General features: G+C 37.9%; 1 protein-coding gene across 1 annotated transcript in view; it reads right to left on the bottom strand.

Moving 5' to 3' along the window:
* The window catches only part of PHF14 (PHD finger protein 14), a 140,869-nt gene extending 115,955 nt beyond the window's left edge, over positions 1-24,914 (bottom strand). The window contains exons 1-5 of the mRNA XM_075728211.1: positions 24,821-24,914; positions 23,505-23,966; positions 22,771-22,881; positions 11,615-12,264; positions 6,600-6,744 (exon numbers count right to left, since the gene is read on the bottom strand). Coding sequence (XP_075584326.1) covers positions 6,600-6,744; positions 11,615-12,264; positions 22,771-22,881; positions 23,505-23,966; positions 24,821-24,914 — 1,462 coding nt within the window. The remainder of the gene's footprint in view (positions 1-6,599; positions 6,745-11,614; positions 12,265-22,770; positions 22,882-23,504; positions 23,967-24,820) is intronic.
* Positions 24,915-26,174: the final 1,260 nt, after the last annotated feature.

Genomic DNA, 26,174 nt, shown 5'->3' with positions numbered 1-26,174 from the left:
ATTAAATCAGACCTACAGTATAAAAGGCACTTGATAAAAAAACTCAATGCACTTTTGTCCAAATCTGTCTGAAAAGTTACAATCTATAGATGAAGAGTTTAGAGTTTTTCAAAACAGCTGTGTTTTCAGATTTTCACCACAGTAATATTCTTTTATGTGTAACAGACAATTACGTCTTTAAATATGTCATTTTAGGATCCTTAAAACTGCTGACTACAACAGAGGTTCCACTTATTACCGTCTGTCTTCTTTTCCTATGCTAAAAGAATTATTTTGGTCCTATTAACAACAATTTTGAAAAGCATTATTTTTGTGACTAAAATGCAGAGACATGGAGATATGAAGCTGCTATTTGATAAATCATTCCATTCTAGTATTAAACAGTTAAGCTGATGAGCAAGAAAAAGTTGTCCAATCCAACTTTCCTGTATGAATTGTTGGGAATTACTGGCATAGGAACAGAATGCAATGTTAAGGGCTCACTACAAGTAAATCTCCCAAGCAACATCAGGAGGTAATCTTTAGCCTCTTTCTAAAAGCACCACAGTTGTGGTGCTACCTAAGGATTTAAAAGGACAACAGAGAACAGCATACACATCTTGTAAACAACGTGTTTGGTTTCAATTATCTCTGCACCTGTGACCTATTCGGCATTAAGTCAACCACCCGCCCCTTTGACTGGAAAATATGTTGAAGAAAATAAAACAACTTTTAAACATTTTGCTTAAAATGCATGATGCCTTTCCTTAATTTTCACAGAAATTATGAATTTTGGTTCTTTAGAATACCCTAGAGACCCTTTTCAACTAAAGTTCACTAAATGCTCACATTGTATATTCTTAGATTACTGTATCACAACTCCATGTCTGCTACCTCTTTGAATACCTCTTACACTAAACAATAAAACTGCTTTAGTATAGTATTAACTTACAAATTTAAACACACGAAAGCCAAGAAGTTAAAATGAAGTTAAAACTCTCACAACATTTACTGTTCCACAAACTGCATCTATATATTACAATTACAGCCAAGTTGTCTATCGAATGTATGTCATTTTATACAGAAAATGCACTTTTTTATTCCGTGATTTTAAAGTCATTGTACTCTGTCAATAGCTTATTTTTTTATGTGATTGTCATTAAAATGAAATTGCAAACACTTTAAACTGCTACCACTAAAACAATTGTTCTGAAATTTACACCACTGAGGGAACCGGGAAGAGACACCTAATTCTTGCCTTGGCTGCCTCTGTTCCTCTGCCTCTCTTGGGAGGGTAATTTTTTGCCAGTCAGACAGAACATCAGCATACGCTAACTACATCTACATATACTCTGAAACATGAACTTCTTATGAAGATCGTGAAAACAGGACTTTAAGGTAAACTGCAGGTTTGCAAAAATAAATGCTGTGAGACCACAGTATTTAAAATACATTACATTCAATCCTTAATCAGACCACCAGTTTAGAATAAAGACATTAATCAATTCACGCACCATAAATTCAGAACAGTATTTTTATTTAGTAAATGGAGAGTACTAAAGTACATGATTTTGCAAAACAAATTTTTATACCAAACAGCAGCAGACCAGGGTAAGCAGCAAAATTAAAATGCAAAACCATTTTACTACACTGTAAATCATACGGTGACTACACTATTGCTTTTAGCAAGAGAAATTTTATTCCCTGCCATACACATCACAGTAAAGTAAGAAACCAATAGAGGGGATGGAAAAGAAACAGCTGGAAAAATGTAGAACAACTCTCATTTCGTTCACAGCAACTAACCCAAGGGCAATAGCTGGCAAGTGTACTACCTACAGTTATGGCACATGCTATGATATGCACCAGACATTGTCTTCAGACACGCTGCAATCAATATGTCAAAAAAACTGACACCACAGTTGGGGGTGTCCTGCTATTACAAGATCTTACCACAAAAGCGTTTATCCAAAATGACAGATTAGTGCCTCAAGAAGATTTTTATGAAAAGAAATGAGAATTATCTCCAGACAGAAGTAAAAACTCTGAAAAGCAATGGTACTACTAAAAATTCAGTAAGAAAGATTATTTCCCCAACAATGTAAATGTTTGGTTTTTTTTTAAAAAAAAAAGATTGATATGTGAAATGAGAACAAGTTTTTAACTGATGGACTTATTTATTAATTACAGGCTGTTTAGACATAAAAGATGAATGCAAAGTATAAGAGTGGGTATTAAATTAGCATTACATATATGCTACTTATGCAGTTCTAGAGGCAGTTACAGACTTCTATCATTTTGAACCAGCTATTTGCTCCACAGTGTTTATAGATTTTGGGACATGTGTCTCCAGAAGAAAGATAGCTTTTGGACAAGCGATGCAGGCCATGCAGGTGATCTGAACATCAGACAGCAAATAGTTGGATTGGAAAGAAAACTGAATTTACAGCAATCTCAAAACTTGTCAGCAAGGCAAGTAAAAGTGTTCATTAAGGGTCCACAACTCTAGGTCTGAATCAGAATCCCCCTGTAACTCCTGGCCATGTTGCTCTGTTCCACATGAGTGCTGGAGAGTTGCTCCTAGACGAGTTACCACCCCTCTTTTTCCCATGGAAGACCTCATGTAATAGCAGATTAACACAAGCGAGCAAACCAAAAGGAATAGAAATCATGAATGAACAGGCAGCCGCTGCACCAGGTACTCAAAAGTACCTAGTATCCAGGTGTATGAGTAATGGAGCAGTTTGCACAGCGATAAGCTACCTTGCGCTAGAAAAGACAAAATTTACCACAGCAAGGGAGAATGGAGATCTAGACCCCTCGTGACTCAAAACGCAAAGCAGAATTAGCTTACCCTCTGAAAGAGGGTAACAGATTCTTGCCAACAACTATGCTAGCAACTGGAAGGCTCACTTTCACATGAAGGGGATGCACTATCACATGGGGCCTGCCTTTTGACCAGTAGCTATATGTAGAGCAAGAGCCCACCCCAGGGAAGGAAGGGAGCCCCAGTGTCCAGAAGTAGGCTCGACTCAGGGGCAGCATTTTCATGGCTAGTGAATAATTTCATATTAAATACAGAGGTGGCCGCCATAGAAAAACCTTTTCAGTCACCTGCGGTAGACAGAAACTTCCCCTTCAGCAGAGCACAAAGGCACAAGCCAAGGGTATAAGACCCCTTCCCTGTGAAGTAAAACATTTTCTATAATAGTCAACAAGGAGAGAGAAAATAAGGTCTTCAGGGAAAGAATAATCAAATCACCAACATCATCATTATTCTATGATTCTATGATCATTATGTGGGTCCCTGGGTGGGACACCAGTAAGGTGTGAAAGGAGTGCACTTCCTTACAAATAAATATCTACAGTGCTATTGAAAGGTAGAGAAAACATACCAATTTGTAATACAACTTGAAATTGCATACAAAACTATGAAGAAAAACCCTGGGGTATTCCAGCAGCTTTGTCTGGGCATTTCAGGATAACAGGCATCTTGGGTTTGAGATTCTAGGGAAAAGACAACTGCTAAGTATCAAAATCAGTTCACAGGAAATGTGCATATTATCCTTCCCAACTGCAGGCCAACACAGGTAAACATCACTGCACTGATTTCTATCCAATGGATAAATAGGAGCCTCTTCATTCAGTACTGTGCTAGAAACTGCATTTTCTGAAAATGCAATGTTTATGTGATTAGACAGTAATTATTTCTTCAACTACTTCTCAATTTATATTTGGAAATCACCTGAGTTGAATGATTAAGCTAACAGGAACAATAAGTAATTGTTGCATTGCATTTTGGTTTTGACTGGAACTTCTTTATGATAGTCTGTGTCTTCATTTATTACTCAATTAATACAATGAGCCAATGACTACTGGGCAGGAGTGCAGGTATCTCCAAGTTATTGAACATATGTATATATAAAGATCACTGAATCAAACTAAAGCTTCAAATGTTCCAATTTTTTTAATAAAATTTTGATTTGCTGCATGCAACTATTTAAACAAATTACTGAAAAAAGCTCTGATTTTAAAATAGTACCTGCTCTTACTTATCATTATAAAATATCAAAGTACAGAAAAAATACACAGAAATAAATGTTCATTTCTACTTAAAACTATATTACTTTATTTACAAATTGATATACATATCTAGCAATGAAATATCCACATGAAATATCAAGTAAACTTCCAAACTGCATTTACCATAGATTTGAAGTTCAGCTTCTTGCCAGGGAAATTTACACTTTCACAGTCAACAATTATTTTCACCTACTCAGCTTGCTTATTCTTTTTTCCTAAGACTTCACCTATTAAAACAGAACTTCACAACTGCTTTACATATGATTTTAAGTATTTATTATTAAAATAAATTGTAAACAGCTAAACTTTCAACCATAAGTGTGAAAAATTAACCAACAATTAGCTTGTACAGACTGTAGAACCTACCCGAATGAACTAGAAATTTAAATCTTCTGAATTAATCTATTTTGCTTTGTTGCAATAACACAAAAGAAACATATACACATTGTACTCTTTATATCAGTGGGACTAGAGGGAATCTTTGCTTATAACACTGTAAAAAGAAGAATGGTAGCAATTACTTTTAGACAGATTTTGAACTACTAAAATTCAAGTGACTTCTGAACTATGGAACTATTTTCCTGTGTAGGAAAGCCAGCTATAATCTCACCTTTGGAGGGACAAAGGTTTAGCAAACTAAACAAAATGAGGAAGCAATCTTTTGGGGATTTTTAAGGAACTCCTCTGGAATAAAAAACAAATTTGCCATCATTGTATTCTATAAAGGCAGAAGATCATTCTTCTATCACAATCATTCTGCACTTTAACATGACTAACTGCACAATCATTAAATAAATCTCACAGAAAAATTTTCAGGGAGGTCCACGGCTTTAGGGTTTAGATGTATTGACTGTATATAATGTTTTTAATTTATATAAATCTCAAACAGGCATTCATAAATATAATCAAAAGACACTTTCATTCATTTTTTCTTTTCTCATGAGTTAATATTAGACTGTGCTAGGGGAAAAAAGTCTATCAAGATTCTATAAAACTAACTGTTAATAGCTTACTGCATCTCAAACTGAATATATTCTGCACATTACTTTCCAAAAACTTCACAGACAGAGGAAGGAATTCTGCAAGCATAACAAGACACCTAAATCTAGGAGTCTAACACTTGTTATAGTCAATGAAGACCTGACTAATGCCCTCAAAGGCACCTAGAGTGTGATTCAGCTCATCATAAATTAGGCCAAGTAAATTGCTCTCTGAGCTCCACTGACAGTACTGACTAGCTCTTCAAAGGACCACAATGGGAGTTAGAGTACATGTAGACACTTAACATAAGGTACCTGAACCAGAGGACAGAAATTCCATCCTCAGTTTCCCAATTGATGCTAAGCGAAGAATTGAACTACAGCTCAATGCATGAAAAATACTGTTTCGAAACAATTTTCAATCTAGTATCACAAAACAGAAGGGGAGTAGGGGATTAAGAAAAGCAATTCCTACCTGAAAACGCATGCTAAACAACTCCAAAAAATGTTTAAATTATGGGAGTTACATAAATTAAATAAATGCCTTTTATGCTTTTGAAGAATGAAAGTCTACCTTCTTTTAATTTCAAGGATTGAAGTAGCCTATCTCATTTTCCTGGGAAACCTTCAAAAAAAGCAAAGCCCTAAAAAGGTAGAGGATATCAGGAAATGCTTAAAAAAAAAAAAAAGGAACCTTATTAATGAAGAAAAAAACAGGTTTCGTTTTTCAACAAAATAGGTATGCCTCTCTGTTAGTATCTACCCTACCTTCCATCTCAAGAGAAAGAGCAACAACACACAATACAGCCTCACGTTCCGTGTAAGGCTGTTAAAATTAATTAATTAAATAAAATTAAATTAATAAAATAATTAATAAAATTAATAAAATAAATTTATTCTACACGCTCACCTCAGAATTATTCCAGAATTGTTTCTTTAAAACCAGGCCTCCTACATTTATAACACACACATAAACTAGATTTCGAAGCAATGAGCAAAGCAACAATTTGAGTACATTTTAACTTTAGAATTTCCCCATTTCAAATTGTCAGTGAAAATCATGAGAAAGTTCAAGGCTAGCTGTTTTCACTTATAACTAAATGCCATGGACAATTCCTTTCTCTCCTCCACATCCCTCTGCCTTTTTGGTACAGCAAAAATATATGTTAAAAAACCTTCCCTTTTAGAAGACCTCCTATTCTCATGATCTTATATTGCAATTATGCAATCAAATTCATATACTGAAATAGGTAAGACAAAAATATATTTAATATAATACACTACAGCCCTGAAAATGCAATCTATAGCTCCAGTATTTGCACACTGTGATTCATTATATAGGTATCTGGAGACCATGTCCCGTCCCACAGTTGCTTATATTTCCTTCGCTAAAGTTGAAGATGCTTGTTTCATCACTAAAATGGATCCATATAGTATTACAAGAAAATACCTGCCAGAGTTCAAAGGCTTCACTGTTTTTGAAGAAAGCAAGTCAACATTTTATTAAAAGCAAAGCATATGCTTTCCTCCCACAATGAGAATGAAGGGTTGCATTACCTTCATGCACTGTTATTCCACAGTTGTCACACTGGATTATTTCATCAGCATCTTCACTGTTATCTCCAAGACAAACGCAACAAATCAAAATATGGTCCATTTTCTGGGAACTCCAATTTTGAGACTTCTCAAGGATCAATGAGTCCTAATATTGAAAAATGAAGACACAAGGATTATGCCAGGAATTTTAATTTTATTTAAAACAAGCAAAAGACCTGTTATTTGCTTAATTCTGAACAACAAACAAAAAAAGATGGAAAATTATTTTCACAAGAATAAATGCTTCTTTGTTGTCAAAACATTTAAACACTTCATCCACAAATGTAACACCTGGGAGAAAGGATGGATACAATCTGATCTCAATATACACAGAGATCTGTTAAGGTCCAAAGGCCAGCAAACAGTCTTATTTCCTCAAACAGAAACATATATGTCTTTATACCATTTATGTTCTACAAAAAGGAACAAACACACACCCCTAAGAAACCATTTAAAAGCAAAAAAAAAAAAACACCAAGGCCAAAGGTGACCTTAAAATGTCCCAATATTCAGAAAAGTTGCTTCATTTTGTTAAAATTTGCACCTTCCAAAAAGAAAAGTCACATGGATCTGAAAAATCTGAAAATACACAGCTAACACAAGTCTGCCAAGACTTCAGTTATGTAAAATATAACAACTTATCAACCCAGTTCTATTTTGTTGTAATGTAAATTTATATGTCTCTATGCAAACCATATGATTTATTAAAGCTATAACAACTTATTTTCTTCTAATTATATACAGGAGTAAGGATTTTCAGAACAAGCACATTGCTCTGTTTTGGCAGCCTTCAATGTGAACTACACTACTTAAAAAGAATGTGGCTTTTAATATGGAACTTGTCTAAGGAAACATAGAGCAGTGTTTCACAAACCAAATAAAGCTGTATGTAAATTTTAGTTTTTTCATAAACACCAGCTAGGCATATTATTTTCATTTTGAGTTTCATGGCTTACATACATTTTCTTTTATTTTTATACCAGAAGCAAACATTGAGCTTGAACTACCTTCGTTGGTGATATGAAGGCATATAGGGAAGTGTAAAATTAGGCACACTAGTAAAAAATAATCATTGCAGGATAAAGAAATAGTAATAGTTTCATAGCAGAGGCTGACAGCTCATGCCTCAATGGCATCCATTCAAAATATTGGAGATCTGACAATATTCCAAAGCTGCTGTGGTATCCTACCAGGAAAAAAAAAAAAAAAAAAAAAAAAAAAAAAACAAAAACCCACACCAGAAGATGCCCTCTCAAACATCTTTTTCTCATTCCAACCCCCCATTTATGACATAAAACATAGCATCAATACTGTGCCTGTGTAGCCTAAGCACGTAAAAAGTATCATGAATGCTACCTGAAGTAGGTATCCTTCCTCAAGGATCTTAAATTCTCACACTAATCTATGCAATTGTTTCGTGATAGACTCTCAATCTGATACAGTAAGTCTCTCCACACAAAATTTTCAGTGAGTCATTAATGAAGTCTCTTTGTACTTTAGGTTTATCTGGGCAGGTATTTGGGCTGTAAGGGGGTGGAATCTTTGCTTGATTTCAAAGCAAGATAAAGGGGTAAAATAATCTTACCACCCAAAGCTGGGCTCAAATAGTTTACCTCAAGTAATAGAGGTGGCTTGTTACAACAATTTTGACCTAGGAAAGGTCACACATATTCCTAGCAGTTAGGAAAGGCTTCTGGATCTCCCATCCGCATTCTCTAAACAACATACAGAAACATGACCTATAAAAAAATAAAAACCACTCTTCTACAGGTGAAAATGAAAGATTATACAACCATTCACATGGACATGCTTGCTTACAGGAAGTCCACTAATTGTGAAAAATACAAGATTCTCCCCTACAGAGTTCAGACTTACAGAGCATTCCTTCCAACATCCTCCTTTTAGGACAAAGTTGCAAAGCATTTTGAGGAAAACAAGAAACTTGCATATTTTTCTTCAAAAATATTGTGGCCCATATTTTCTCAAAATACCCACATTTAGCTTACCATTCACATTACAGATAGGAAAATGGCAGTAGATACTCCCTAACTTTGGGAGACTAATTGTGCAATGGCACAGGCTTCTCAGATGCATCTCACAATGAGACAGAAATGAGCTGCTTCTGACAGTACCTTCGACTTAAACTGTTATTTGGCTTCACTAACAGAAGTTTAAAAGAAATCTGCAATCTCTACTGTTATAGAAGCCCAAGGTCTGGTAATTAAAAAAGAAAAGAAAAAAAAAACAACCCACCAAAAAAAAACCCACCCCGAAAATATTACTTTAAATTAAACAAACGGAATTGCACTGTAAAAACAACACTGAAATAAGAATAGCTGTTGTTTAGGCAGTGAGAACATATGCAAACATGGGTAAAAAAAAAAAAAAAAAGAAACAGCCAATGATGGAAGGGCATCAAATTTGGATCTAATGCTAGGATCCCCATCCATTACGGTTTACCTTATATGAAGACAGCCAAAAGGTCAAACAGAGCAGCAGAATGACTTAATTTTCTACGCAGACATGGAGAGGGAGTGATCTGGAATGTAAGCTGCTCTCCCCTGCTTAGTCCATGTAAGCACCTGAAAGACCCCATCCCAGAAGCTGACCCTGCTTGTCTAAAGCATGGGAACTCTACACAGAGATGGTAACTGCTGCCAACTCCTGAACAAGTCCTATTCCCTACCCAAGGGACAGAAAGGATTTCAGCTGAATTTCTTCCTTAACACCACAGAAATGGTGGTGTTAATGAAGAAAGTGAGCATTTCAAGCTATATGCTTATATACTTCTCACTTTAAAGGAATAAAAAAAAAATTAAAAAATAAAATAGCCACCTCACTGAGAACAGAAGAATCCCATAAAGTGGTAGCAATTATAAAAACAGAAAAGCACCATTTATCTACTAATGATGCTTGACCCTAGAAAAGAAAGCCAAGTTTGTCTTCTGTGCTTAATACAGTAGAAAAGCACATAGTATTTCATTACAGCACAGGCTAAAATACTGTATATCCAGACCTCAAAATATTTTTGTAAAATGTAGAAAAATAAAATAAAAATCACACAGAAACAAAACCCAAACAACCCATCCCCACCACCCCCCACCCCCGCAACATCCACCCCCAAAAAGTAAGTAAAGGAAAGGAAGAATGCATATTAAGGACACTGCTACATGTACAGAGTTAATTACCTGAACATTCTTTCATAAATTAATTATACATTCAGACATCTGTTTTTCTAAGAACTTAGCTTCTGCAGTGTAATGAGATTTTGCTAAACTTGTCTGCTAGACTTTTTTTTGTTACTGTTTAAAATATTGTAGTAGTGAAGAGTATACTGTTATAATACAGTTGAGTATCAATCTAAAAATTAGTCTATAATCCAGTCTACAGATACTCACTGTTGCAAGACTTCTTGTTAAAGACCTATTCATAAACAGTACTTTGCTTTACATGCAGTAAAGATAAATTATCAGTCACAAAATTATAATCTGAACTTCAAATTTTCAAATTTCTATTTTATCTTTTGATCAATGTCCTAAATCCAAGGCAAGAACAGACTCTGAGGTCCATGCATATTAAGAAGCTTTGCAAAAGATACATCAGAGACAGATCTGGGTTTCTGAAACAGGCCTAATTTTCCAAATCAATGGAAATTATGGACATATTCAAGAATATATGCCTAAGAATGTAGACTCATATCTCCATTCTGATACAGGAAACAACTCTGAAAGAAAACTGCCTATCTGTATTTGAAGTTCTGATCATCAGTATTGGTAGAGCACTTTCAGCTCCTCAGCCAAGAGAATACAGGTAACAACACTAGAATTACAGAGCTGGACAGTGAAGAAGATGCCTATACAAAAAGTAAATTAAAAAAAAAAAACCCCACACCCCAACAGAATTATGCTTTTTTTTTTTCCAATCACAATTATTACTAGTAATTAAAACAGCACAGCTCGCTCACAATCATATCTATATATATGTGTGTATATATAAAATACATAAAAAAGTATCTGAAGCAGAGACAACCAATTCTTCCAAATACTCTGTTTAGTTCCCTGTCATTTTACACATTAAAAGAAAGATTAACTGGAAGAGCAGAACCTTAAATAGTGCCATACCACTATCATTTATCAAATGTTATGTTGACATTGCAGTTATTTCCTGAAAATTGAATGTAGATTTTACAGCAACTCCTTTTACTTTGTTCAAAATTTTGCTACTGCAAGACATAAAGTCAACCATCCGGACAACCTAATATCTTAATTTTTCCACAGGCACAATGTTTAGGCAACTGTAATTGTGCATAGGGAAAAAAAGTTGCATAATTAAACACTCAACATAATTTACCCATTCTGCAATTAGAAGATATTTAATATAATAATAAGTTTCCAAATAGCTTTTAGTACTGTAAGAAATTACTTCATTTGTGAGCATTATAAGCAAACCCAAAATAAATTATCATGATTATCCTATTTGATTTTAAACCCAGTGTGCATAATTCTTTACTTAGAATTCTTCTACCAGTGAACTTAGTATTCAGTCTTTGATGTTTGTCAAAAAGAAGGGCTAGGATAAAGAATAACCTATCATTTAGCTATTTTATGAATATGTCACAGATGCTTTTAACTTTTAGAGCATCACAGATACACAACATTTATGCTAAAACAGAATTAAAAGTCTTGCTAATACATGTTGATTTGCATACTGGACCTCCTATTTGCTTTAGAACTAATCCAACCCCTCCTAAAGCCAAGAGAAGTCCCTCTGTTGACTTTAGTGGCATTAGATTTGACCAAATGGTCCAAGCAAGGTTATTTAATATGCAGTGCCTATTGAGCACAATTTTGCTGCTTCACTTATTCTTGTAAACACAATTCCAGCCAATCAGTTTAACTTCTCAAATTAACGGAATAGCTACTGGGGAGTAGTTTCCATTTGTCAACAGATATATTATAGAAAGTTGGTTGCACTACCTCATTACTCTTGCTTTGTGAAAGAGCCAGGCTATCATTTGTCAATTCCTCATCATCTGCATTACTCCTGTTAAGAACTTTACTCTTCTTCTTCTTGGATCCTCCATCACTAGCTGTGCTGCTATTATCTTCTTCATTTCCTTCCTCATCATTGTCATCCTCATCACTTCCGCTCCCATCATCTTCATCATCCTCATTATCTCCATCACTGCCCTCTTTTCGCAGGGCGTTTTTTCCTTTTTTTTTCTCAGCAGTAGGCCTCCAGTCATTGTCATCTTCACTATCATAGTCATCCATATCATTTAGTTCTTCCATTGATACAAAATCCAGCAAAGGTCGGTTCCTGCGCAAGTTCCATTTTTTTGGTTCATTTGTTTGCTCATCAGCCACAGCATCAGGTTCAGCTGCTTTCTCTTTCTCTTTCTTCTTTTTTGGCTTTTCTTCTTCATCTTCTTGCTCTTTCTTTTCAGTTTTAATTACCTCTTTGTCTGCTGTTGGTACCTCTTCTTCAGTGGAGCTTTTTGGCTGTTGCTCTTCTACTTTCTCTTCTGCTGGTTCCTCCTCCAGGATATTTTCTTCTGATTCAGTACAGGAACCTTCACCACTGTCCTTTGATGCATCTTCACTCCCATGACCACTTCCTTCAGAATCTGTTGAGCATATGAAAATTTAAAAAAAAGTTCCGACACAAATGTACCCCCAAAAATAAAATCTGTTGAAGCAAGTTGTTAAACAAAAGAATGATGCATGTTTCTCCCTCATAAGGTATTCCACCTATTTTTTCAGCTGGTGTCCAAATACTGCTATTTCGAGTAGTATGTTGAGAATCTGCTAAACATGAGTGCATTTTAAGATGGCAAAAAAAAGATGGCAGAATTTATTAAATGAACATTAAATGTTCCTTTGAACTGCAGCTCATATTAAAAATAAGCAGTAGCACAGAATAATTTCCATGTGAAGTCACATCTTAAAGAAAGAGCATTCCAGTTTTTGATTTCCAGAGGCGTTTTCTAAATCTTCAAATTAAAATAGCTACCCAATAGAGCAGATTTAAAATTACAAAATGAAGAGTTTACATAACAAGTACTAACAATAGTATGGATAATCCGTCACCTCCTTTTTCAGTACAGGTTTGTTTTTCTGGGTTTGGGGGCTCTTTTAATTTCCAATGCTATTTCACTTATTAATCCCACATAAATTATGCCTTTATTCAGTGTTGCAGCTACACAACAATGCATAAATTCTAACCTTACACCACTCATATGGTATTGCTCTGTGTGTAGTCACTATTTCCATTAATTAACACAGGCCAATCTGTGCAATAGAAAGGAACAGAAGAGGATTTGTATGAAAAAAATCACAAAAATAAGGCATCTGTACTATAAAGTACATGTAAAAATTACTGAAAAAGATGACAAGTGAACTTGTTAAATATTATAAACATCATCCCCCTTGACTATGTCTCATCTTATATTCACCTACTACTTTTCATTTAAAGTATTAGTATTAATGAAGAAAAACTCAGAAAATGTTGTTTTAAAATTAACAAGAAAACATAACATAGCTTGATCCAACGCAGGGATCAGTTAGGTAATGGCTACAGTTTTCAGTTTGTTCAGAGCCATCACCAAGTTCTTGATGCACTGTCACACAGATGCAAAGAAGAAATATGTTGATGCTTGCAAATTAAAAAAAAATCCTTAATCACTTTAGTTACCACACAACTCCCCCCTCCCCCCGCCACTCAGTATCACCTTACACAGAGAATTTCTGTGCACATCCAACTCTGTATAAAGCCAAATAAACAAACAGTGGGGCCAGCATGTTACACATTTCACGTGGCATTTACTTCCACCCCACAGAACACTGTCTATGACTAGGCAGTAACTCAGTTGTTACTTCGATATAATGATCAGTTTTGTCTTTTTCTGCATATACCTGTACATGGAAGTATTTGATGAGAAGATTATATAATTATAAACAAACAAAAATATCCATCAGCACTACTGCAACTGATCAGGATATTAATGTTATCAGTCCCCTTACAAGCTAATAGAAAGTAAAAGTTTCCTGCAAATGTTCTAACCTTTAGAGAGCCAGAAAAAAAAATGAGAATGCAGTAACACAAGTTATTGTACAGTCTTTTGAGAAAAGAGTAAGTCATTTCCCTACACCTACCATCCTTAATGGTAGTAATGGAAGTACAAGACAATTAACTGAAGTTTTGAAATAGCAGAACACTCTTCAGGCATGCCCAAGAAATAAAAAACAGTATTAACTAAAATGTAATCTAAAAAATTATTTTTAAATTACAATAGCTTTGATTGAATACATATTTATGGACCTGTTGGAGTGAGTCCAGAGAAGGGCCACAAAAATAGCCAGAGGGCTGAAACACTTCTCCTATGAAGAAAGGCTGAGAGAGTTGGGGTTGTTTGTCTGGAGAAGGCTCTGGGGAGACCTTATTATGGCTTTTCAGTACTTGAAGGGGGCTTATAAGAAAGAGACTTTTTACCAAGGCCTGCAGTGACAGGAAAAGCAGGACTGGTTTTGAACTGAAAGAGAGTAGGGTTTAGATTGGATATAAGGAAGAAACTTCTTATGATGAGGGTGGTGAGACCCTGGAACAGGTTGCCCAGAGAAGCTGTGGATGCCCCATCACTGTAAGTGTTCAAGGTCAGGTTGGATGGGGCTTCGAGCAACCTGATCTAGTGAAAGATGCCTATGCCCATGGCTGGGGGTTGGCCTAGATGATCTTTAAAGGTGGCTTCCAATCCAAAGCATTTTGTATTTGCCAGCTCTCACAAACACTTTACAAGTAACTCCTAAAGCTAGACTCTCATACTAGACATTTATATCATAGATTGAATGCCATATATATATATGTTTAAAAGCAAAATGTGGGTTTGTATCTCATTTCACTGGTTCTGAGTGCAAATGTACACTACTTGTCTCACTAAATAAGGTAGTATAGGGTTTTGCCATGTTAAAATTAATTTAAATGGATTTTTAAGTTACCTTACAATATTTTGTTTTGTTTTACTTCCCCGCCATAACTCCATGACAGTAATTTGTTTGGATGCTTTAACTGTGCTGTTCCATCTCTAAATATGCTTAGACTTCTTGTGAATTTAAGCTTCCACTTAACTTTTGGGGGAATCTTAGTCCGGATATAGTTCGATCTTTAACAGCACTCTAAATCAGCAACAGTGATTCTGGTACATCAGTACTACAGCACTGAGAATACTCTCTAGCTGCTTCATGCCACACAAATAATATAAACCAGAGAACAAATAAACATTAGTTACTCACCTCTCCTTCAAATTCTCTTTGCCTTCTGCCTGCACATTATGCTTTGTACTCTCCTTTCTGCATGCATGTACGCACCAGAGATACCTATAGTAAGGGATATCCCTCTTCTGTCTGAATACATCCACCATAATAGGTACTTTTCTAGAAAGAGCTATTCTGTGATAACAGCTATTTTTGCAGGTGTTCTTCTGTCTGATGCATTTTCAGTTAGGAAGAGGCTGTAGTATACAATTTTCTCCTTGAAAGAAATTCTTAAAGAATGGCTCTTTCAAATTGGCAACCATATCATGTCATTCCTATGGGAGAGAAGTCAAGCTACTCTCGGTGAAAGATGGAGCCAAATACACTGTCAAATAGCGAAGAATACAGACTTCCATTGAGAACAAATATGAGAGGTAACGGTTGTGAGAAAGGCATCATTCTTTTCTGTATACCTTCTATCTTTAGCTCTACTGAGCACAACAGCAGGTAGCAGTCAAATCTAAAGAGGGTAATTCAGAGAAGAATTCTCCAGGACAGAACATTATGCTCCAGAATTAATGTAAGAAAAAGTGTAATAAAGATAAACAAAGTGACTACTAATCTCCACATCAGCTGTGGAGCCTTGTATAATACCTGCTATGCACAAGACTTCAGTGGGAAGCTACTGAAATCAGTACAGCAGTTAAAAAAAATCCTCCCAGAGTTTTGCAGGACTGTTTTACAAGCAACTTTAAATATGGTACCCCAAGATTTTTTTATTATTAATTATTTATTTTTCTTTTTTACATTCTAAGAAAATCCACGGATACAGAGAGTAAGTGCTACACTATGTAAGTACCTGGCCACCCACTCACAGAAGACAAGTTGATTCTTCAATGCGGTATTTAGCTTAACAAGCAACTCTATAAAAAGCAGTTTTATTGCTTGTTTTTAAGTGAAGTCTGAAGGATAAGCTAGTTAAAGGAAATCATGGACTTGATTTTGGGCTTGTCTCTTCCACTAACAAAGCCTAACCAACTCCAGATAGCAGAAGAGAAGCATCTGGCATCATTCTGGAAAGTTCTTGGTTTTGCACTGAATCCTGTCTGGTTGAGTCTTACCCAGGTGCTCAAAGCTACATACAAAGAATACAATCCAGGATCCTGGAATATTGAAGAGGAGTGAAAAACCTGAAAAACTGAGCATGCAATATAGAAAACAACTACCATGTCTGAAGTTATTCCTACTAAATAATATTGTTCAATAATAATCTACAGGCATCATGTGAGAAGTCGTCCAGCCCACAGTGTGCTTCACGATACCCTCTTTAACAAAAAACAGGCTACAAGTGGGGTTAATTCTTTTGGAGGTCAAAGCCACTCAATCACCATCACCCTGTCTAGTGGTCCCTTAGCCTCCTTCTCCTGATCACAAGGTGGACAACAAATCTTTGACATAATGATGTAAAATTACCCAGGTATCTCTGCTAAAACACCATGTTACACACCATGCACAATTCCTCACCCAGACTACCTTCATCCTGACAGTCAGGGAAAGCGGAAAGCACTGCAAAAAGTGTTTGTTGACAACAGCCTCTGCCCACAAACTTCCTTACAAGAATAGCTCCATAGTCACAAAAACTCCTTTGCACGTGTGCTATACCAAACGTGTAAAAGCAGCTGTACTTCCTATGCATCTGATTTAGAAATTGCAAATAATTTTAAAGATTCCAAAATACCTTAAGGAAATGCTTAAACTAACTAGAAAGTTCTGATTTTAATAAATGGCTGTAAAATTAAGGCAGGGAAACCTAGATCATATATGGAAAATATGAACTTTTAAATTGCCAAAGGCAGAGTTGTGTAACTGGTAAATTCCTGATCACATTTGTCTATTGGACTAAAGCCACAGAGGTCGATTATGCTGAGACCGATACAACTATAGTGAAAGCTAGAATTGAAAAGGCTTAATACTTCACTTGCAACATAGTTTCAAAAAAGAAAATCTACCACCAGTTAGATATATGCCACTGGCTTTTTATGCTGTTTTGCAGAGTATGAGGATTAAACATTAGTAGACTACTAGCAATTCAACATTACTAATGCTGGCAGTTAAAAAAATGGAACTGTCCAAAGTAACACAACTAAGAACACACAAAACAAACCCAACATAGATTAAGATATTACCGCTCTAGGGAGAGAAAAATCTGCTCACATAATGTTTTGAAAAAAGTATCTGATCTGTATTAACTGCAGATGTAGACTAGGCAGATGAAACTGATCACTGCTCTGTGATTACACTTGTTTCAGAAGACAAGTATTTAGTTTAATAGAAAAAAGGATGGAAGAGGAACATAAATGAAATTTGTTTAATAAGCAGCTTCCTCACTTCTACATTAGCAGTAATTATATCACACAGCATTTCAGTCTATTTCAGGTGTCTATTCAAGTCGTAAAAGCACTCAAAACTAAAGGTTGCTGACTTGACTTACTGGGAACTGCCTTATTTACAATATTATAACACAGATGGAATTGGTTATCCTACCTCCTGAATTCGCTTGACATTTCCCAGTTTCCCTGCTTTTAACTTCATCAAAGTTTACTTGTTTGGGATGAAGTATTGCGTACCCCATGACTTCCCTCAGCAAAGTTGCAGTCCTAAATAATCCATGAAATTGGATTCCAATACAAATTACTGAATAATAGAACAACTAGAACATATATTTTTCCCAGAAACACCTAAGAGTTTCACATCTTGTTGGAGAGAAGTGACATCTGTGAGACAGTTGAACATATGTCTCGGACATGCTAAGTCTCCGAGGCACTGTAACAAGTATATGCTCAAGAAACACTTGAAACATCCCATCCTCACTGAGCATGTCTAGACTCTCAGAGGTGGCCAGGCTGCAAACAGACCATCCTGCCAAACTGGAGTTAATAGAGCACAGAAGAACCTTCCCCATGTGGCAGGAAATGCACAAGAGATGGACATACGCACAAAAAAGAGGAGATGCAAGAGAAAGTGAAGTAGGAGTAGTAAAGTAGGAGACCATGACAATCCTGTTCAAGACTGACTGAACAAGCAGAACGACACTGAACTGATGAGCAAGGGTTCCATAAAGGACAGACAGACTGGAAAGACGAGGCACAAAGAGTCACAGGAGGGGGAAAACAAAGAAAAATCATGTCACCCCATCACTAAACCCACTGCCCAGACACTGGAATGAAAGCCTAGATTTCTGTTGCATTACTCGTCTGCTGTCAGTAAACACACAGAACAGCAGCAGTCTTGGAGTTTCCAAAGAGAATGCAAGTTCAAAATGCTCGTCAGTTTTGAGCCAATGTGTTGGCTCAAACACAAATGCCAAAGTGTTACTTCAAATGGCAGACATCTGTACAGACAGAAGATCTCACTTGGGATTAAGATAACCCAAGAGAACATAATGCCCTTGTTTTCTATTTTCTCAGTAGAAAAAAGCCCTTGGGAATTCCACTCTGAGGGACTACACATTACACTTGCAAAGTCAAGGCTTGAAATGATTATTACAATTAAGGTTGTGCAATTACGTGATAATTTACTAATGATTAGCTATTCAATATTTTCTCTTACCTTCGTTGTCTACTGAAACACCCTACAACTTCTCTGTTGCGTACCACTTAAGTTTATTCTCAAAACCAAACATATCAGTTAGTTTCTTCATCAATATTTCAGTAGTGTTTATCACTATAGTATTTTGGTGCTTCGCAAACATATCTTTATGTTACAATATCCCGTAAAGGAAAGCAAAAGTGGAATCTCCATTGTGCTAAGAGGAAACGAATTACAGAAAGATAAAGATATTTGCAACTTTTTATTTCTAGATCAAGTCATCGGTTTTTCAGAATACCTAATATATGCATTTATATAAATCATTACACGTTTTAAACAGACCTCCTACTGACCTCGATTGCAATAATATTACATAATATTTATGCAAGTTAGGCTCCACGCTCAACACCAAAACAACAAACATTTACAAATGTCTCTAAAAATTTGAGTCTAGGAGACTTGTAGCAGAAGTAGTGACAGAATCCAGTTCTTCAAGGCAGCATTCAATTACGCTCTTCTTAACTACACTGAGAGAGCGAGCCAGTCCTTAAATTCACACATCATTCTTGTTCAGGGACCACACTACATTTCTCTGCATCATTTTAATTTCTGTATATGTGCTGCCAAAACTGACCAACTTCACCGATGAGAGAAGAAAAGTCGTGAATCCTTGCTCTGGAATCCTGCTGGGAATTACTCTACAACTATACACTGATTTCTGACATCAGTATATCTCTAGCTGCTCTCATTAAATAACAAAAAAAAAAAAATTTTAAGAAAAAACACCAACAAAAACCCCAAAGTATGCTCTAGTTAACTTAAAAGCAAGACTTAAATAACTGGTCTGTATTGTTTAACATATTATTAGAAAACTTCAGTTGAGTATATTACAGTACCATCATTTCACGTCACATACTTGTATGCTTTGACTCGCAAGGGACAGGTTTTTTTGATGGATCGCACATTAAGATTACATACGACATTCTTACTTAAGGAACAAATTTTTCAAGATGTTTATAAAAAACAGAAAAATACAGTTCTTTAAAATATGGCATTACTACCTTCTATTCCGTAGAAACAGAGAGGCCATTAAAAAATTACTTCATTCAGTATTAATATAATGAAAAGCCCACAGGCCTGAAAACTATTTACATTAAGTAAATTTACAAGAATATAACAGTTTAAAATCAGTTTCCCTAAAGAGATGTCAGAATGGTGAGCTCTTTAAAGTGGAAAAGACAGTAATTGCCTATTGGTGTGACCTAAATCCAAAAGAAAAGAAATTAACTACGCTGTAAGTAAAGGCAGTATCTCCTATGGATTTTTTTGGTGGAAATGGACCTTAGGTAATCAGAAATATTTTCTGTAATTAAAATAATTTACCAAGGCATCAGGCCTGTGAATACAAAAATTCAGAAATGCCAATTCCTTCCTAAAAATACTTAATACCAACTTCTCAAATCCTTACTGCATCTCATATTCCCAGAAATCTGATAGAACAATGAACATGTATAAAAGCTTAAATGTTCAGGGCTCAGGTCTCCTAGACTTGCACAATATTGTCTACTAGCAAATATCACTTAACAACCTAAAGCTCATACATACAGATGCAACATAATCAACAGGGAGTAAACAACTACAACTTCAGAATTCTTTTAATTCAGTATTTAAATAGCCCTTTAACTCTTAACTTTCACGTTAGTTTTGGTTTTTTAAACACCCATATCTCCATTTGTGAATCACATAAACATACATTGCAGAGCTGTGGAATTACCATACTTACGGGATTTTTCTGAGTGCATGAGTAGAATTCATGGTCATTTTCAATGGAGAAAGACTGTTTCTTCCTTCTGTCACATTTATTTCCCTTTGTAAGCAAACTACACAATGAAATTCTGAATTCAAACAAATACTAAAAGCTGATTTGCAACAGGCTGCACATAGAGACCTCTACGGTCATTGAAAGAAGAAAAAGAGCAATAGCCTGACTGCAATGGAGAAATACACATTATGCTTTGAAGGCTGAATCGACAGTGAAAAAAAGCAAAATCTGTTTTCTATTAGCAACAATACAGAATTTGTGTAGTAGGGCTGACTCTGTGTGTGTACATACATATTCTTTATATATACATATATATAAAACTTTGAAATTATCAATTTTATTTTTATGTGTGTGCATGTAAAAAGAAGTCCCTTTATTTCAGCACTTCTTCCACCCAAATCTAAATGGACTAGGTACAACCAAATTTAAGGCTATGTTATACCAGCTTCATTCTCAGCACAGATGTTCTGTTCCAAGTATCCTACAACTATCCATTTAACTTGTATTACACATAAGAAACGTTTCTTTTTTCTTTCAACTTAAGAGGTTATATGTTTAATAACTTTCTATTCCCCAACTTCTCCAAACCCTCACAACCTTCTCTTTACATAAGCAAGATTTCTGAATAAAGTGTAAAATGTCAAACTCTGCTGCTGTTTCAAAGTGTTTTCACTAAATTTTAAATTTTGTTAAACAGAACATTAATTTCTCCAAGTGATAGATATAGGTTCTGAAATGTTAAAATAAAGCTACATGAGATATATGAACACAAAACAGTAATTAAAAAAACATTTTATAAGTAGAACTTGGGTTTTTCTCATATGCTTGTTTCAATTCAGTGTTGTTTTTTTAAGGAAAAACCTATCCAACTTCCTCAAAATGAAATTGAGATTGAAATACTCTCAAGGCTAGACACTGACACCCCCCCCCGCCATGTGTACATATGATATCCTAAAAGTCAAAGGGGATATGAATTACAAATGAATCCTCTGCATTTAGACGTAGTCAAGTCACGAAGCTTTATTCATTATTTTTAATTAATTAATGATTGTCTTCAATTAAATAATATATTGCTCTGGATTACATGTCCATCTCCCATACTCCATTTCCAATTCTCCTTTTCCCTTAAATCCTGCCTACACTACTGTTCCAGAATAGGGAGATTTTCTTTGGGAACTGAAAATCATTTCCTTTTATGGCAAATTGTCTTTACAAAAGGCAGTGCCCTTACTCAAAACAAAGGACTGAAAACCCCCAAAACAAGATTTAAAAAGTAAATGAAACAAGCCCCCAAATGTCTTAGTATGAAATTGGTAAGATGACATCAGTTTTACTCTCTTAAGTCATTGCAGCCTGCTTCACCCAGATCAACCAAGGGAAATATGTCTAAGCTTGGGAAAAAAAACCAAGGAGCATTAGGGCATCTTAAAAGTGGCACTGGCAAAATGATCATTAAGCATTTTTAAGTTCATTAATAAGGAAGAGATTGCTAAATAAATAATTGTTAAAAAATCAGCCTTTAAATAGAGATGGGGAATATTTTTGCAAGATGCATTCACATGAGAACATAGATCAGCGTCCCCAGTGCAGAAATAACAAAGTGAAGTTATTTGACAAGCTGGTATAATGCTTCCCTTACATCTTACACATCCTGCATCCCTTTGCTTATTTCCCCGAGCATATGCCACAGAACATCCAATGTGCAGTTTATTCACAAAGATGGTCCTGCTCCTTCTTTCCCTTCCCTCCGATATACTTGAATTTATTTGTGTTATTTTGCCATCTTGTTTACTTTCAGTATCTGTGGATGTTCACTGCAGGTACAGGAATCTGCACACATAGAAAAGACTGCAGAACAAAAACACTGAGGCAAGGACTTCCTTCTAGTACGAAATGCGTACACCCTTCTGCATAGCTATCGGAATGGACACCTTAAATTTGCCTATTGTAAAAAACAGTAAAAACCTGAACAGATTATTTTTCTGCTTAAGGTTTTCACTCACTGAGTGGAATTAACCTTGAGAAATAGGCAAGTTCTTAAGTCCACAACAAACTATTATCCAGACTGATTCAAAACAAAATAGCTTTAGAACATCCTTATTTCAATACTAAATGCAGTGAATATTTAAAAAATTATCTTCACATCGAAAAAATAAAAAGCAATAGATAAGCTAAGGTAGTCAGCACAGAAGCTATTCAGATGCTTCTGCCAAAACTTGTTTGATAATCATGAGTTTGCCGTTAAGAAAAAATTACTTGCAATTGAAGTACTCTATGGATGTTTTGTTTAATCAGTTGTTTCTTATCTGCAGCATAAGAATTTCCTGTTATCCAATCGAGTCACTGAACTTCAAGTGGCTCCAAGTCCCAACAGTTCACTAATACCATTCTGTTTCCCATATGATATTAAATGAGCAACCATAAAACAAAAATGAGATAATTCTGAACCGAGGAGATGAGCAAGCATATTTACCTGAAGCATCTCCAACTTTAAAATCACTGTCATCAGAGCTATCATAATCTAAAGCTTCCAGCAGCGAAGCTGCCAAAGGCTTCACTTGTCTCCTCTTCGAACTGCGGTCCACTGCAGGGAAAAAAACATAGTATTGTTACTAGGTGCCAGAACGAGAATTCAGCATCGTTAAAGATATTTCAATTAGAAGGAAAGGCAGAATGGCCGTGACAGGCAGGGGCAGCCTCCGCCACACCGCCCGAAGAGCAGCCGGCAGACGCAGACGGCACCGGGCTCCCGCAGAGGTTCGTTCCCACAGGTGAGGGAGCGGAGCGGCGGCGGGCACGCCGGGAAGGGTTTACCCACAGGCAGCCGGCCAGGAGCTGCCCGCCCGGCGGAGCGGCGCTACTCCCTTCAGCCGCCGGCAAACAACAGGGCACGGCGCCGGCCGCGGCTCGCGGGCTGCCCGCCGCCCCGGGCACCGGCAGGGACCCCGGGGGGGGCGGGGCTGGGCGGACACGGGGCTCGCCTGAGGCCCCCGGAGCCGCCGGCACCTCCAGACGTGGCGCCTCGGCGCGATCCCCCCGCGCCAGCGACGCGAGGCCCGGGGAAGGGGCAGCCGGGGCAGCCGGGGCCGCGGGGCGCCCGAGGGACGGCGATGCGCCCGCCCGCCCGGGGGAGGGGGCGGGGCGTCCCGCGCGGACCCCCGCACCTCCCCGGGACGGGGGCGGGAGGAGCCGCTGAGGATCACTTACTAAAGGCTGCGCAGGTGAGCGGCGGGCGGGCAGGAGCCCTCGGGTGCAGCGCCGCGGAGCCGCCGGGCCCCTTCCCCAGACAATGGGCACGGCGGCGACCCGGATGCAGACCCGCGCCCGCCCGCCCGCGGCGGCCGGTCCCGCTGCTGCGCCTGCGCAGCCGCCCGCCGCCGGTCCCCGCGGCGCGTGCGCCCTCCGAGCGCGCCTGCGCGGCGCGAGGTGAAGGCGCGGAGGGGGCAGTGCCCGTCCTGCGCCCGGCGCTTCCCGCCCCCGCCGGGCCGAGGCCGCGGAGCCGGCGCTGGCCTCTCCCGCGGGAGAGAGATACGGGGTAGCCCCGCGGTCGGGGGACCTGACGCGGAGTCGCGGTGCAGACCCATTCATTCTCAGCGGGGTGCCTGTTCAGGAGCTCCTTTGTTAGGAAAACCAGCTCAGAAAGCAGTCTGGCACTTCCTCCGTTCCCCCCTGTGGAAACGAAGCATGAGAGAACTGCTTTCAGTTAACCCCTGTTCTAAGAGCTGACTTCCTTGGAGGTTGTAGTGAGGTGGGTGTTGGTCTCTTCTCCCAAGTAGTTAGCGATAGGACGAGAGGAAATGGGCTCAAGCTGCGCCAAGGGAGGTTTAGGTTGGATATTAGGAAAAATTTCTTCATGGAAAGGGTGGTCAAGCATTGGAACAGGCTGCCCAGAGCGGTGGTGCAGTCACCATCCCTGGAAGTGTTCAAAAAATGGGCAGAGGTGGCACTTCGGGACATGGTTTAGTCTAGTCTACCCTTAATTGGTTTAGTGTGGACTTGGTAGTGTAGGTTAATGGTTGGACTGGATGATCTTAAAGGTCTTTTCCAACCTAAACGATTCTATGATTCTGTGATTCATTGCATTGTCAAACTTGTTCTTGCACACTAGGAAAAAACAGCAAGCCATTGCATTCAAGCCATTCCATTAAAAAAACCAAAAAAAACCCCAAAAACAAACAAAAAAAAACCCCCCAAAACCAGCCCAAACAGAGGGATTTTTGTTTGACCACATCGCGCCATTCCAGGAGCTAAGCACAAAACCTAATGGTGAGAGTTGGATGGCGGAGAGCAACGCAGTGCCATTGCCTTTGGCAAAGGGGTCCCAACATCTCAGTTGCGAGAGCTACCCCCAGCCCCTGGGCACGCTCGGTATTGCCAGTCCCACATGTAAAAGCTGCGCAAAACCTTTATGAAGTGTTAAAAAAACCTGAGGGAATGATCTGTCTTTTGGCTCTTTCCTCAGACTTATTGGAAGATGTGTGTTTAACGATGGCTAAATGCAAGTAGGGTCAAACTAATTTTACGATGAAGCATGGAGGCAAGGTAAAGTTTGGCAAGCATACGGTCCGTGCCAAGAGCCTGCGCTACATTTAGCACAGCTCTAGGTGTATCACCCATGCAAGCCTTCCCAGAGCCAAAACGCCTCTTGCTATTGCAGAGACAGTTAGTGTGTTATGGGTGTATTAGTCTTCTTTATTTTTAAATAGAGCATAGAGTTGGCCAGTTAGTGTGTGATGTAATTATGCATCTAAAATACTTTCAACAATAATTTTATGTGTTTCAGATGTTGAGTATTTTGGAAGGGCAGAAAATTCCAAAGAAAAATGAGAATTCTATGTTCATTCTGTTCTTGAATTTCCCAGGTTTTTTATAGCACATTATCACATCAATAGTTGATGTGTTCACACAGGTACCTCCTGTTTCCTCCATAAATTCTTTGGCTACATAGGTAGCCTGACTGCACAATGAACTCCTTTCCTAAATCTGGTTTTGCTAGCCCTACGCACATGCTACTGGCCCATGCAGTCTACTCTTTCCTTCAAAACTCTGATCAGCTTCCCTGTTCCAGTAGGAGTTGCGTATATCTTAGCTTTTCACTCCTTAAGGGTTTTTTTCCCTTCAACTGGCATCCCCATCCTACTTTCTCTTCACACACAATTGCAGTCTTAATAGGACAAGTAGCAGGGCTCAGATCCCTTCGTTTAGACTCTGCAGATCCATGCAGACATGCAGCACCAAGTTCTGCAGTACCCCTTGCCAGCCAAGGGACAAGCCCCTGGTCCTGTCCCATACACGGTGATTGGCAGGACAACTCAAATCACACGTAAAGGGAAGGAAAAGTGAACAGAACTGACCCCAGATTTGGCTTTATGTAGAAGAGCAGACTGAGGGACACAGCTGGCTTCGAAGAATGAGGGCTTTGAGCGTGTAACACAGGCAAGGGGAGGGGAGCGCCCTGTAGAGCAGTGGAGGAACTTAACAGTTCCTTTAAACATGAAAGTCAAAGCAAATGTATGGACAGTCTGGCTTTCAGTTCAGCTCTCTGGGGCAGCCTGCAATGCTAGGATTATTCCAGTTTCTACCTACACAGTTCTGGCAAGAAGAGGTGATCAAGCAGATGTTAATTAATGGCTGCCTGCCCCTGCTCCTCCTCAGCACCTCACATTGCCCAACTGCTCCTTCCTCCTTCCCTCTTTGTGCTCTGTCCCATGACTCGAGCCCTCTCAGCCCTTCTGTCTTGCTCTTTCTTGTCCCAAATCTTTCTTTTTATTCTTCCTTTTTTTCCACCTCAAAAGGAATATTCACACTTACTTTTATTTCTGAAAATAGCATGCACACATTCTTTTTTATCTGCTGTAGTCAGCTTGCATACTTCGC

Source organism: Pelecanus crispus, chromosome 2 (genome assembly GCF_030463565.1).
Source record: "Pelecanus crispus isolate bPelCri1 chromosome 2, bPelCri1.pri, whole genome shotgun sequence".
NCBI lineage: Eukaryota > Metazoa > Chordata > Aves > Pelecaniformes > Pelecanidae > Pelecanus > Pelecanus crispus.
Note: the sequence above shows the minus strand (reverse complement) of the source record. Positions and strands in the feature narration are given on the sequence as shown.